Source organism: Zootoca vivipara, chromosome 2, assembly GCF_965207765.1.
Source record: "Zootoca vivipara chromosome 2, rZooViv2.hap1.1, whole genome shotgun sequence".
In the NCBI taxonomy this organism is placed as follows: domain Eukaryota; kingdom Metazoa; phylum Chordata; class Lepidosauria; order Squamata; family Lacertidae; genus Zootoca; species Zootoca vivipara.
The window spans coordinates 114,922,453-114,936,152 of record NC_142584.1 but is presented as its reverse complement, the minus strand read 5'-3'; the positions used below and the strand labels follow the sequence as shown (position 1 = coordinate 114,936,152).

At 47.4% G+C, this 13,700-nt stretch overlaps 1 protein-coding gene across 1 annotated transcript; it reads left to right on the top strand.

Moving 5' to 3' along the window:
- Positions 1-1,194: 1,194 nt before the first annotated feature.
- Positions 1,195-11,452, top strand: RBM41 (RNA binding motif protein 41). Its single transcript, XM_035107824.3, has 7 exons — positions 1,195-1,246; positions 3,530-3,646; positions 4,614-4,806; positions 6,023-6,227; positions 7,021-7,310; positions 9,994-10,141; positions 10,285-11,452. The coding sequence occupies exons 1-7, from the start codon at positions 1,239-1,241 to the stop codon at positions 10,380-10,382; spliced, it is 1,059 nt and encodes a 352-aa protein (XP_034963715.3). The 5' UTR covers positions 1,195-1,238; the 3' UTR covers positions 10,383-11,452.
- The last annotated feature ends 2,248 nt before the right edge of the window (positions 11,453-13,700 follow it).

The following is a 13,700-nucleotide window of genomic DNA, read 5'->3' as shown; positions in this document are numbered from 1 at the left end:
GTTGTCCCAATGGGACGGGATGGGGGCCTGCAGGGCGCTTCATCTGCAAGGCTCAGCAGTGCAGAGTCAGGTCCTGTCTCCAGGAGCGTGTATAGAGGTTGCCGACTTTAAAAAAAAATATGGGAGGGGGTGTATGACTCGCTCACAGAGAATCATAGAAGTGTAAATAACACAACTGGAGAGAGACCTGTTGGAATGTAATGTAAAAGTGCTGTCTAAAATGTATAAAATATTATTGGAATGGGAGACAAAGGATGAGCAGGTAAAATCCTCAATGATACATTGGGCAATAGGTATTGGTCATAATATAGACATGAAACCATGGGAACGATTGTGGAATGTGGATATAAAATCGACAGCATGCTGTGGTTTAAGAGAAAAGCATATAAAAATGTTATATCGATGGTATCTAACACTGAGTAAATTGGCAAAAACGTATAAATCAAAATCAAATATGTGTTGGAAATGTAAAAAGAAAGGTTATTTTTATTATATGTGGTGGTCTTGTAGTAAGGTTAAGGCTTACTGGGGGAATAATTTATAATGTAATGAATTGAAAAGGATGTTTAAAATAATGCTTGTTTAAAAAGAAGAAGAAGAAGCTTTTCTTTTGGGAATTATAGGGACAGAACTACCTAAACCGTATAGAAACTTATTCATGTATAAGTTGGCAAGCACGTTACTTGCCCAAAAATGGAAAAAAGCCGAAGTCCCAGCAAAAGAAGAATGGATACAAAAACTTGCAGAATATACAAAATGTACCAGAAGAATTAAGAAATAAAGAGCATATAAATTTAAAGTGGATGAATAAATGAGAAAATTAAGTTAATTTCGATATGCAGAAGGTGTTAAAAATAAATTTTAGAAACCGCAGAAAAAGAGGGGAGGAAGTCGAGTTTTGAAATGTGAAAATGATTGTAAAATTAGTGTATAATGTATAAACCTGAAAAGCATAAATATTTTTTTTAAAAAGATGAAGTGTAAACTTGGAAGGGACTCCACGGGTCCAACCCCCCCAGCAATGCCCATCAACTTGGCGGAGCGGCGGAGAGAAGAGACGTCGCCTCCGTGTGTTTTTCCGCCCGCCGCCTGCACTCCTCTCTTCCGGCCCGCTCGGAACGACATTTCCCGGCAGCCACCGCGCCCCGCCCCCTTTCCCTCCCGCTCCGCGCGGCACCTCTTGGGAGTTGCAGTCCGAGGAGGAGGAGGAGGAGTTTCCGTTGGTGCCGTCGAAAGCGATGAGGAGGTATTGGGGGGCTGCGCCGGGGAGGGGGAGTTGCTGTGACCCCCCGAGGGAGATCTTGGGGTGCAGATATGTGGGGCGAGGGGGGTCGCCACTCCCACCCTGCCCTGCCTGGCTCTGCTTTACTTGGGGGTCAGGGTGGGGTGGGGTGCAGCGCGACGAGATTTATGGGGTCCACGAAAGGCGCAGCAGCATCGCAGCAGCTTCCGAGGCGAGGGAGAAAGGAGAACACCCGTTTTGGGAAGAAAACTGTCGTCGTCGTCGTCGTCGTCCCCCAAAAAAGTTCAAGGATTCCCGTCCTTAAATGTCCGGGCTTAAATGGCCAGCTGTCCTGGATGCCTGACTTGAGAGGCGCCGGCCTTGCAGGGGGTTGGGCTTGATGACCCTCGGGGGTACCTTCCAACTCGACCGTTCTATGACTCCATGAAACCCAAAGGGGTCCATCATAGCAGTGCCCTGTCCTTCCTTGGAGGTGTGTGTGTGTATCAGGGTGGATTCGATTTAAATCAAATCGATTTGAATCGCTAGTCAGTAAGACTTGATTTAAATCATTTTTTTTCTACAGAAAGACTTATTCTTGCGGCTGTAATCTTAATATTTACAACCAGATGGTTTCATTTTTGGAATAATAAATGTTCAGAGTAGATTTTACAGCTACAGTGGTACCTCTGGTTGCGAACGGGATCCGTTCCGGAGGCCCGTTCGCAACATGAAAAGGCTGCATCCTGACGCAACGTGTGACACAATTTGGCCCTTCTGCTCATGCGCAAAGCACGATTTAGCGCATGTGCGCGTGACGAACACGGAATTGACCCGTTCTGGGACTTCCGGGTTCGGTCCGTCCGTAACTTGGAAAGACGTAACCCGCAGCGGACGTAACATGAGGTATGAGTGTACATAAAAAATTACTCATTTGGTTATCCTGCCAACCTAGCAGTTCGAAAGCACATCAAAGTGCAAGTAGATAAATACGGTAGGTACCGCTCCGGCGGGAAGATAAACGGCATTTCCGTTCACTGCTCTGGTTTCGCCAGAAGCAGCTTAGTCATGCTGGCCACATGACCCGGAAAAACTGTCTGCAGACAAACGCTGGCTCCCTCGGCCAGTAAAGTAAGATGAGCTCTGCAACCCCAGAGTCGTCCGTGGCTGGACCTAACAGTCAGGGGTCCCTTTACCTTTATTAGAAATACAAAGACAGGTAATTATGAAATTATTGTTTATATTTGGACAACTTTTCTGCTGTACTTTATTGGAAGAAGAAAAATAATCTTTTCCTTAACAACAATTTAAACAATTAATTTAACTAAAACAATAACATTATAGCATATGTATCCATGTTTGTTAACTGATGTGGTTAAACTTAAAACAAATACTTATTTCCTGATGAATAGCATTTGGACTATAATGTAACTTAAATAAAAAACTATCTTTAGAAAGTTTTTTCCTCCAAAAGCATTTTATTTTTAAAAAATTGATTTAAACTTAAAAAAATACCCTGCTGTGTGTGTAAACTTTTTATTAAGTTTTTATATTTTAGAATATTCATCTATTCTAAACAGCCTTAAAACATCAATGATATCTGGTTCAACCCAGTTGGATGGGCGGCATATAGCTAATAACATTATTGTTCTTTTTTGCTGGGAAGTGATTTAAAATTATTGATGAATGATTATCGCAGGCAGATAAAAGAGGATTTACTCGACCTGGTTATTATGTGGATAGGTTACAATAATATATGGAAGTCTTAAGCAGAAATTGGTACTCATACGGACAATGTGCAGGGAGAAAGGATAAAATGTTATTGCAAATATAAATATGTTTGATTTTATTGATTATTGAAATGAATGTTAGGAAAGCTAATTTATCTGGAGCAGGAATGGAGGGGGGGAGGAACAGCTGGTGGATTGGGAAGTCAGCTTTTAAATTTGTATTAAATTTTTATTAATTTGATGACAATTTGCTTTATGGAAAATCAATTAAAAATGGTAAGAAAAAATGTTGTTTATTTATTTGCTTGTTTGTTTTAAAGAGGGGCAATCTGACCTTTGTTGTAAATAAATAATTGCTTTTATTTTAATAGGCACACCTACTAGAGCCACAGATGTTTACCTGAGAATCAATCACACTGTCCATCATTTGAAAAATAAGACTTGAGAATCATCTTGCCCCAAAATGGCACTAGACTTTCTGTTTTGGCGAGTGTAGCCTTGGTTTAAGGAGCTTTTAGGCGCCAAGTATTATATCTGAGTTCTAACCTCCCTGCTTCTGACCTCTCCACCTTCGCAGGATCGACAGCAGACACAGCCGGGATGACATCCCCCTGGAGGACCAGGAGACGGAAGGCCAAAGGCAGCTCAAGAGCCTCCTCCACCATCAGCTCGACACATCTGTCTCCATTGAGCAGTGAGTGCGGATCCTGAACAAGGGCAGAGTGGGGGGGACTGTCCCTGGCAGCGGGAAGCATTCTTGGCCCGTCATTGCAGTGTTATAAGAATTTTAAGGTCTTAGATATATAATAAATGTTCATAATTGTACAAAGCAAACACATACATAAATATATAAACCATATGGCTGAAACCCCACAGAAAAAGTCCTGAAACCATTTTGTCCCTCAAATTGAGCTCAAATATTTCTCTGCAAGGTCGAAGGAAAATGGAAAAGCCTCTCCATTGTCTTTTCGTTCACAAATCCTGTCTTAAGGGTATGTCTGTGTGAATGGGGTGAGCCTGTGACCTGGCTCAGGAACTAAGTATTTATCATTACGAAAAGACTGGCCAGGCTCCCCAGGTAATCCAATCAAGTGACCATTAACAGGTAACCTGCCAGACTCAGATTTCTGTTGTAGACCGTACCGTCTGTGGTGTATGTATGATGTATGGAGGGGTGGTCTTGAGCTCCAGGGCAGGGAATTTCAAAATGTCTATATAAGGACAGGCATACCTTTGTTCTGGGTCCTCCTCCTTTCTCCTGTGTAAGGGGGAGCACCCTGTTGCAACAGTTCAATAAAGATCAGGCTTACTAGCTGCTTTGCTTCTCAATATTCTCTGGTTGGCCTCTGTTTTTTTCCCCTACCAATGGAGAACCTACAAAGGACTCTATAAGGGCAGATTTCGTTTACAACAGCAGGAAGGCCGGAAGCACTGGGGGGCGAGAGGGAGGGACGCTGTGCACCAATGAGGGTCCTCTGCCATCGGGTCTTCTGAGAATCGTAGAATGGTAGAGTTGGAAAAGACACCAATGGTCATCTAGTCCAACCCCCTGCAAGGCAGGGATCCCTTCTCAGGATCCGATGGCGCAGGCTCTTTCCCGGAGGCTTGGCCTGCCGCCTCCCAGGGTACCCCTCTTCTAACGCTGCCGTGTTGGCTCGCAGGTGTGTGTCCAAGCGCCGCTGCTTTGCACCTGCAGCACTCTACAAGCCCTTTGGAGAGGAAGCCGCTGGGACCTGCACTTTGCCTCAGTTCCAGGCGCTGCAGGAAAGCAGCAAAGAGGCCGCCGCTCTTCGAGAGCTGGGTCTCTCAGACGCCGAGATCCAATTCTGGAAGAGCCATGCCTTGGCAGATAAGGTACGGTAGATGAGGGGGCAGGGAGTCCTTCACTGTGTTCACTTCGCTGCCTAGTAAGGGCACTGCAATCGGCTGGTGGAAGCCAGTTTGTTTTGCCACGGCCTGATAATGACCAGCTTGCTGTCACACAAACCGGACCTTTTCATTTCCATGCTGAAATACGTGAGGCCCAGGTGTCAGGCTGACGGCCTAGGACCCTCGTACTTACGGGACCGCCTCTCCCGGTATGCCCCGCGGAGGACCTTAAGGTCCATAAATAGTAACACCCTAGAGGTCCCGGGCTCAAAGGAAGTCAGATTAGCCTCAACTAGAACCAGGGCCTTCTCAACACTGGCTCCGACCTGGTGGAACGCTCTGTCTCATGAGACCACGGCCCTGCGGGACCTGATTTCTTTCCGCAGGGCCTGTAAGACAGAGTTGTTCCGTGGCCTTTGGCTTGGAATTAACTTGATCCCCTCCCCCTCTTTCCTTTTTGCTTTTTGCTTCCATATGAGGCTGCATTTTAATTTTTATTTTAATGTATTTAATCTTGTTTTTAAGTTGTAGCTTGATCAATTGTTTTATTTTTTTTGTGTTAGCTGCCCTGAGCCTGGTCTTGGCTGGGGAGGGCAGGGTATAAATAAAATTTGTTGTTGTTGTTGTTGTTATTCCTCCCCCGCCCCCCTGTTAGTAGATAAGCAGAACAAAGGAAAAGGAGTCTTCTTACCATTTAGAAACTTTAATTATCGCAGTGAGAGAACAAAGAACCCACCTCCTAGGAATGGCGATGCTCCCAATGAAGAATTCCACCCCCTTACGCCCCTAGTCACCCATGTCACTTTTACGTCTTGTAACCTGAACTTGTACTGTACCCTCTGTGCTTTCTTTTCTGCCACAGTCTCAGCCATTCTTGATCTTGGGGAAAGCGGATGAATGCTTTCCAGAGATAGTAAATCTGTTAACTCTGTGTGTGTGTGTGTGTGTGTGTGTGTGTGTGTGTGTGTTCTCCTAGCTGTTCCTCATCCAATATTTCTCAGCATCTGCCTTCTGAACTATGTCTCTCTGCGAACTACTGTTCCCAATCTATACTGTCCTCCTGCTCCTGGGAAGATTCAGGATCCTGATCAGTTGGAGGGGGTGGCTCCCACCAGGGGAGAGATCTCCTATGAGTCGGAGGAAGCTGAAGGGGTGGGGGATGAGGGGAGGCACCTGACCCCTGTCTGTGTCTTCCTTCCAGAGTCCCAGCCTCAGGGCAGCCCCCGAGGCAATACGAGAGAGGATCGGGGCCATCGAGGAGAAGATGGCCGAGCACCGGCGCATCCTTTCGCTGCCCCAGCGCTTTGCAGGCAGCAAGCAGCTGAGCAGGCGAGAGATGGAGATCGAGAGCTCCCTCTTCCAGGGCACGGACCGCCATGCCTTCCTGAGGGTTCTGTACCACCAAGGTGTGTGGCTGGGGGCCCCTGGAGTCCTTATGGGTGGGCGTGGAAGGCAACTAGGGAAGGTGGCGGAGTGCTTCATTGCCTAACTTTCCCCGCAATGTGGCCTTCTGCAAATGTCTAGTTGCATGCTCTAGTGCAAGCTCTGGTTATCTCCCGCTTGGACTACTGCAATGCGCTCTATGTGGGGCTACCTTTGAAGGTGACCCAGAAACTACAACTAATCCAGAATGCGGCAGCTAGACAGGTGACTGGGAGCGGCCGCCAAGACCACATAACACTGGTCCTGAAAGACCTACATTGGCTCCCAGAACATTTCCAAGCACAATTCAAAGTGTTGGTGCTGACCTTGAAAGCCCTAAACGGCCTCGGCCCAGTATACCTGAAGGAGCATCTCCACCCCCATCATTCAGCCCGGACACTGAGGTCCAGCTCCGAGGGCCTTCTGGCGGTTCCCTCACTGAGAGAAGCAAAGTTACAGGGAACCAGGCAGAGGGCCTTCTCAGTAGTGGTACCTGCCCTGTGGAACGCCCTCCCATCAGATGTCAAGGAAATAAACAACTACCGTATCTGATTTTTAGAAGATATCTGAAAGCAGGCCTGTTAGGGAAGTTTTAAATGTTTGGTGTTTTATTGTTTTAAATATCCTGTTGGAAGCTGCCCAGAGTGGCTGGGGCAACCTAGTCAGATGGGTGCGGTATAAGATAATAATAATAATAATAATAATAATAATAATAATAATAATAATAATAATAATATGTCTGTAACTGAGGGCTCTGTTGTTTTCCTTCTGGCCCAGATGAGGCTAGACAGGAGGACCCCTTGTCATACCTCAGCACAACTCTTGGCCGCCGGCCAGAGGGCCTTACCTCGCCTCCCCAAAGTGACCCAGATTTGCCGTGCCCCGCGCCTCCCGACAGCCCCCCAACATCTCAGAACCCAGATACCCAGCCAACCCCAGCGCCCGTGATGGTGACAGAGCCGGTGGAGTTTATCCCAGAGGAGGAGATCCGCAGAAACCGCCTCTCGGAGGAGGAGATCCGCCAGATTCCCCGGTTTTCCTCCTACAGCCCTGGAGAGCCAAGCGAGGTGAGTCTCTTCCTTTCCTGCCCCTGGGGCTCAGGAGCCTCCCTGCTTGCCGGTTCCCGGCGCCAAGAGGATCCCTTCATGTCCTAGAACCCTCAAGATCATAGAATCATAGAATCATAGGAGGCTCTAAATTGTAAAACAAAATTTCATTAAAATATATATATTAAAAAGAAGAAAGAAAGAAACTGGGGGGCATCAAAAATGCAGGACAGCTTTTCCTTACTCAGACATCTGGCCTCCTCACTGTCAACTTCCTGTTCCATTTCCTGCCATGGCTGCCTCTGTTTCACAGCTGCCAGAGCCTGGCCTGCTTCCTCCTCCATAGGTGCCTGGAACATCAGAAAGGCATTAATTAAAAACAGCCCTACTGGACCAAACCTGGGACCCACCTAGTCTGGCATCCTGTTCTCACAGTGGCCAACCAGATCAGTGTTATTATTATTATTATTAATAATAATAATTTTAGAATCATAGAATCATAGAGTTGGAAGAGACCACAAGGGCCATCCAGTCCAACCCCCTGCCAAGCAGGAAACACCATCAAAGCATTCCTGACAGATGGCTGTCAAGCCTCTGCTTAAAGACCTCCAAAGAAGGAGACTCCACCACACTCCTTGGCAGCAAATTCCACTGCCGAACAGCTCTTACTGTCAGGAAGTTCTTCCTAATGTTTTAGGTGGAATTTTCTTTCTTGTAGTTTGAATCCGTTGCTCCGTGTCCGCTTCTCTGGAGCAGCAGAAAACAACCTTTCTCCCTCCTCTATATGACATCCTTTTATATATTTGAACATGGTTATCATATCACCCCTTACCCTTCTCTTCTCCAGGCTAAACATACCCAGCTCCCTAAGCCGTTCCTCATAAGGCATCGTTTCCAGGCCTTTGACCATTTTGGTTGCCCTCTTCTGGACACGTTCCAGCTTATCAGTATCCTTCTTGAACTGTGGTGCCCAGAACTGGACACAGTACTCCAGGTGAGGTCTGACCAGAGCAGAATACAGTGGTACTATTACTTCCCTTGATCTAGATGCTATACTCCTATTGATGCAGCCCAGAATTGCATTGGCTTTTTTAGCTGCTGCATCACACTGCTGACTCATGTCAAGTTTGTGGTCTACCAAGACTCCTAGATCCTTTTCACATGTACTGCTCTCAAGCCAGGTGTCTCCCATCCTGTATTTGTGCCTTTCATTTTTTTTGCCCAAGTGTAGTACTTTACATTTCTCCTTGTTAAAATTCATCTTGTTTGCTTTGGCCCAGTTGTCTAATCTGTTAAGGTCATTCTGAAGTGTGATCCTAGGCAGATGTCCTAGGAAACGAATGAAGCTTAACCTTCAGGGCCTCAAATCTTGGAAGGACCCCAGAAGTAACTTGAGTCCACCTTGCTCACAAAAACTGGGTCCAGTTGACCCGAGCTGAGTCGCATGGCTCCAGTCAATTAATTTCAGCAGTCTCCCTTTTGACAAACTCAAAGTTTGAGAGTCGGTAACAGAGAGGTTGTTGAGGGGGTCACCTGACCATTCTGCAGAAGAGCGCTTCCATTCTTTTTGCAGCTCCAGAAAATTACTTTCTCAGGAAGCTCTCCAGACATGAAGATGTTGCTCGAAAAACCGGGGGGGGGGGGGGAGAGATCACAGAATCGTAGAGTTGGAAGGAATCCCAAGGGTCACTTAGAGAAGGATCTGAACTATTTTCTCCAAAGCTTGAATTTGTTTTATTTTGGATTGTTTTATACCGTATTGGCCTGAATATAAGCCACACCCTTAAAAATCAGGTGGGAGGGGGGGAGAGAAAAAGACAATACCCAAATATAAGTCACTCCCTTAAAATTCTGCAGGCACTCACACCCGTTCCATTTTACCGTATGTCTATTTCAGCAGTGAAATCGTAAAAGCCAAGTTTTGTAAAGGTCGCAACTTTTTTTGGGGGGGGAGTGAGGTTTATATTCAGGCCAATACGGTATGTTGTTTTAATTTGTTGACACCCACTTAGATGTTTTTTCTTTAAAATATAAAGTGGTATAGAAATGGAATTAATAATAACCATCATCTTCTCCTCTTCTTTGGTGATCACTCGTAGCCGAGTAAGATTGTCTTCCATAAACACAGTTTAACAGTGAGTCTGTAAGTGACTGTGGAAGTCAGTTGTGGATCCACACGTCCTTCCACAGTGGGGACATAGGTTTCCAGACGGAAGTTGATCATGGTGAGGGTTTGCCAAACGTGCTTTCCTCTTCGCAGGTTTCTCCCTTTCGTCCTGATTTCGAGTGACTTCAAAGCTCATGACACCTTTGGTAAAGGCTGTTCTCCAATTGGAACACTCGTAGGCCAGTGTTTCCCAGTTACATTTTTTAAGATTTGCCTTGAGAGAGTCTTTGAACCTCTTTTGTTGACCACAAGCATTACGCTTTCCTTTTTAAAGTTTGGAATACAGTAGTTGCCTCGGAAGACGATAATCAGGCATCCGAACAACATGAGCAGTTCAATGAAGTTGGTGTTGAAGAATCATCGCTTTGACACTGTTGATCTTTGCTTCTTCCATGAACAACTTCACTGGGGGCGGGGGGCAGGAGACACCTAGACCTTCTACGGTGGTGACGGCCACCTAGATTTTAGGTGCCGTATGGTTATTAGCTTATATACCTGAGTTTCTAACACTGCATTATGTGTTTTGGTGATGAGCAGGTGCTGTACTTGAAGAACCTCAGTCGTCGCGTCAACATGAAGGAGCTGCTGTCCTTGTTTGCGAGGTTCCAGGAGGAGGGAGGCCCCGAGATCCAATTCCGCCTGCTGAGCGGGCGCATGAGAGGACAAGCTTTCCTCACCTTTCCCAGTGAGTGTCCAGCCCTCCATGTCCCCCAGAGCCAAACGCTGGCCTTCCGGTTGGGGTGTGGGCGGGGAATGGAGTGCGGGGCTCCAACGGTATCAGGATGCCTGAACCGCCAGGGCTGATCCTGTGTTGCTCTTTGGTCTCAGGCATCTCAACGGCACAGGCAGCCCTGCAGCTGACAAACGGGTTCATCCTGCTGGGGAAGCCCGTGGTCATAGAGTATGGGAGGAAGAAGACGTCTTGACTCTGAGCCTTCATCCTGGAGACTCCCCTGCGCTGCAGCAAAGTGGAAACAGCCACATGGACAGGCCAGGCCAGAAAGAATTGTCACTTGCTGCAAGGGGCAGAGACCTGGGATCATGTGACAAACAGCTGAGCTGGACCAGAGTGCCTCTGAATTCCACCAGAGGCCGGGAGCCTCTGTCTGTTTGGCTACCACGACAGCTAGCCAGAGGGGGTGCATGCGTGGAGCATTTAGGGAGGGAGAATAAAAGGAGCAATTTCTAAGAGAGTGGGCAGATAGTTTGAGGGAAAGAGTTGGTTCTGGTCTGTGTGTAGCATCCACTCCAAGAAAAGTATCTACAGCTAGAGAAAGGAGTCTCTGAGTTTAGACTGAAAGATGGTGTCTACTCTTTTGAGAGAGTATTCAGACAGGAGTTAACTGGGGGGCTGAGTTTGAGCCTGGAGAAGTAGGAGCTGTGAGGGTCTCATTTCTGCTTGGGTCTCATTTCAGTCAGGAGGGGAGTAATCTTCTAGGAAGAGAAGAATCCCAAACCAGTTAAGAAGGGTGTGGCGATCCCCTGGGTCTGTTATACTGCTAGAAGTACCTCAGGAGTGGGATTCATAAAAGGTTGGGTAACTGACAAAAAGTGCCACCTTGTTTAAGAACTAGAGAATTCACCTATGCAGCAACTAAGCTAAAGAACTGAAGTGAAATTACTGGGAAGAAGCCGAGTATTTACCATCTAATCTAGAAACCTGTAACATCTAACCCAGGCACCCCCAAACTGCGTCCCTCCAGATGTTTTGGCCTACAACTCCCATGATCCCTAGCTAAGAGGACCAGTGGTCGGGGAAGATGGGAATTGTAGTCCAAAACATCTGGAGGGCCGAAGTTTGGGGATGCCTGATCTAACCGAAGAGTAGTTACTTAAAAGAAGCTGTGTATTTACTACCTCGCTTAGAAGCCTGTAACATCTATTCGGTTTAGTGTAATTATTAGTGTTAACTGTTTCCCGAAGGAACATTATCTCCTGATGCGTCCTTTGTTTTATCAACTTTGTCCTGTAAAATAAATCTTTCTTATTTCTTCAACTTCTGCCTGAGTCTCCAAGGATCTAAGGTAACGTCAAGATAGGTAAAGGACCCCTGGATGGTTAAGTCCAGTCAAAGGCGACTATGAGGTTGGAGCGCTCATCTCGCTTTCAGGCTGAGGGAGCCTGCGTTTGTCCTCAATACACCTTTCCGGGTCATGTGGCCAGCATGACTAAACCGCTTCTGGTACCCCAGACCTTCTGATTGGGAAACCCAAGAGGCTCAGTGGTTTAGGCCACAGCACCACCCACGTCCCAAGGATCTAAGTGTACCTCCAAGGATCTAAGACTACCCTCACACAAAAACCATCAGATAACCCGTGATGGTTAATATAGTGTATACATATTATTTATTTATTTATGTATTTATTTATTTATTTATTTATACCCCGCCCATCTGGCTGGGTTCCCCCAGCCACTCTGGGCGGCTTCCAACAAAACATTAAAATACAGAAATCCATCAAACATTAAAAGCTTCCCTAAACAGGGCTGCCTTAAGATGCCTTCTAAAGGTCTGGTAATTGCTGTTCTCTTTGACCTCTGGTGGGAGGGCGTTCCACAGGGTGGGTGCCACTACCGAGAAGGCCCTCTGCCTGGTTCCCTGTAACTTGGCTTCCCGTAGCAAGGGAACCGCCAAAAGGCCCTCGGTGCTGGACCTCAGTGTCTGGGTAGAACGATGGGGATGGAGACGCTCCTTCAGGTATACTGGACCGAGGCCGTTTAGGGCTTTAAAGGTCAGCACCAACACCAATACAGAGGGGGTTTGCCACAGAGCACAACAGGGAAGGCCACCAAAGAGTACTCACTAATGGTTCCTCGCCATCCTGGAGAAATGGGAGAAGTAGGGTACCACAGGGTTCAGTCCTGCACTTAGAAACCCATCTTGACCAATGGATACTCTGCCATTTTAACAGTCTTAATGTGGTTACCACATAAGCATAGACCTGCAGTGCTTCAGATGAAGCGTCCAGACCTCCATTGCCAAATTTAAGTCCAGAAATCTAGGCGGGGCTATTATGACTCAGCAACTGGAGCAAGGGAAGCAAAAAGAGTGTGCAAGTACTGGGGCTGGAGATACCTAATCCCAAATTACATAGTCCTTTTAAGATTAGCTATCTTGTCAACTGATCCGGATTTGTTACTGGAGAAGATGTCATTATTTGCGAAAGCATGCTTCGCAAAAATGTGCCTTAGGAGAAATCTGCACTACAATGCTAACAGATTTTCAGGAGCTCCTTTTACTGTGAAGCGGCAATTTGGATAACTAAATTATGGTTTAAGGTGCTGGTTTTGACTCTTAAAGCCCTATGCGGCTGGGGACCCTCGTACCTACGGAACCGCCTCTCCTGGTATGCCCCGCGAAGGACCTTAAGATCCACAAACAACAATATTCTGGAGATCCCAAGCCATAAGGTGGCTAGATTAGCCTCAACTAGGGCCAGGGCCTTTTCAGTATTGGCCCCAACTTGGTGGAACACTCTTTCACAGGAGCCCAGGGCCCTGTGGGATTTGTCATCTTTCCGCAGGGCCTGCAAGACAGAGCTGTTCCGCCTGGCCTTTGGGTTGGATTCAGTCTGACCCCTGTGTTTTCCTCCCTCATGGTTTGGATTTCTGGACTACTTAAAATGAGGCTGCATATTGTATTTTAATTAATTGTTTTCTTTTATGTCTTATTGTAATTTTATTGGTGTTAGCCGCCCTGAGCCCGGTTTTGACTGGGGAGGGCGGGGTACAAATAAATTATTATTATTATTATTATTATTAAATCTAAGACCACAAAAATGAGACAGAGAAAACTGAAAGGTGTGCCCCATGCCTAATGGGTTTCTCACCCCTACCAGTACATACTCCCTCACCATGGGCGTACCCAGGATTAAAACTAGGGGGGGCAAGGGGAGGGGCCAAGGCACGGAAGGGGAGGGGCCACAAAGTGGGCGGGAACAGCGAACTCTCGCTCCGCCGGGCTGTGCCCCTCCCTAGAAGCAGGGCTGGTGGGCGGAGGCGGAGCCCAGCCCAGCGGAGCGCGAGTTCAGCGTTCCCGCCCGCCGCGCTGCGCTCTCTGGTTCCCCGCCGCGCTTGGCCTTGCCAGAGGGCGCGACGGGGAGCTGGAGGGAGGGCGCAGCGCGGCGGGCGGGAACGGCGAACTCGCGCTCCGCCGGGCTGTGCCCCTCCCTAGAAGCAGGGCTGGTGGGCGGAGGCGGAGCCCAGCCCAGCGGAGCGCGAGTTCGGCGTTCCCGCCCACTGCGCCG

Coding starts and splice junctions, on each gene's coding strand:
- RBM41 (XM_035107824.3), top strand. Junction 3,647..4,613: donor ACATCTGTCTCCATTGAGCA/GTGAGTGCGGAT, acceptor GTTGGCTCGCAG/GTGTGTGTCCAAGCGCCGCT. Junction 4,807..6,022: donor GCCATGCCTTGGCAGATAAG/GTACGGTAGATG, acceptor TCTTCCTTCCAG/AGTCCCAGCCTCAGGGCAGC.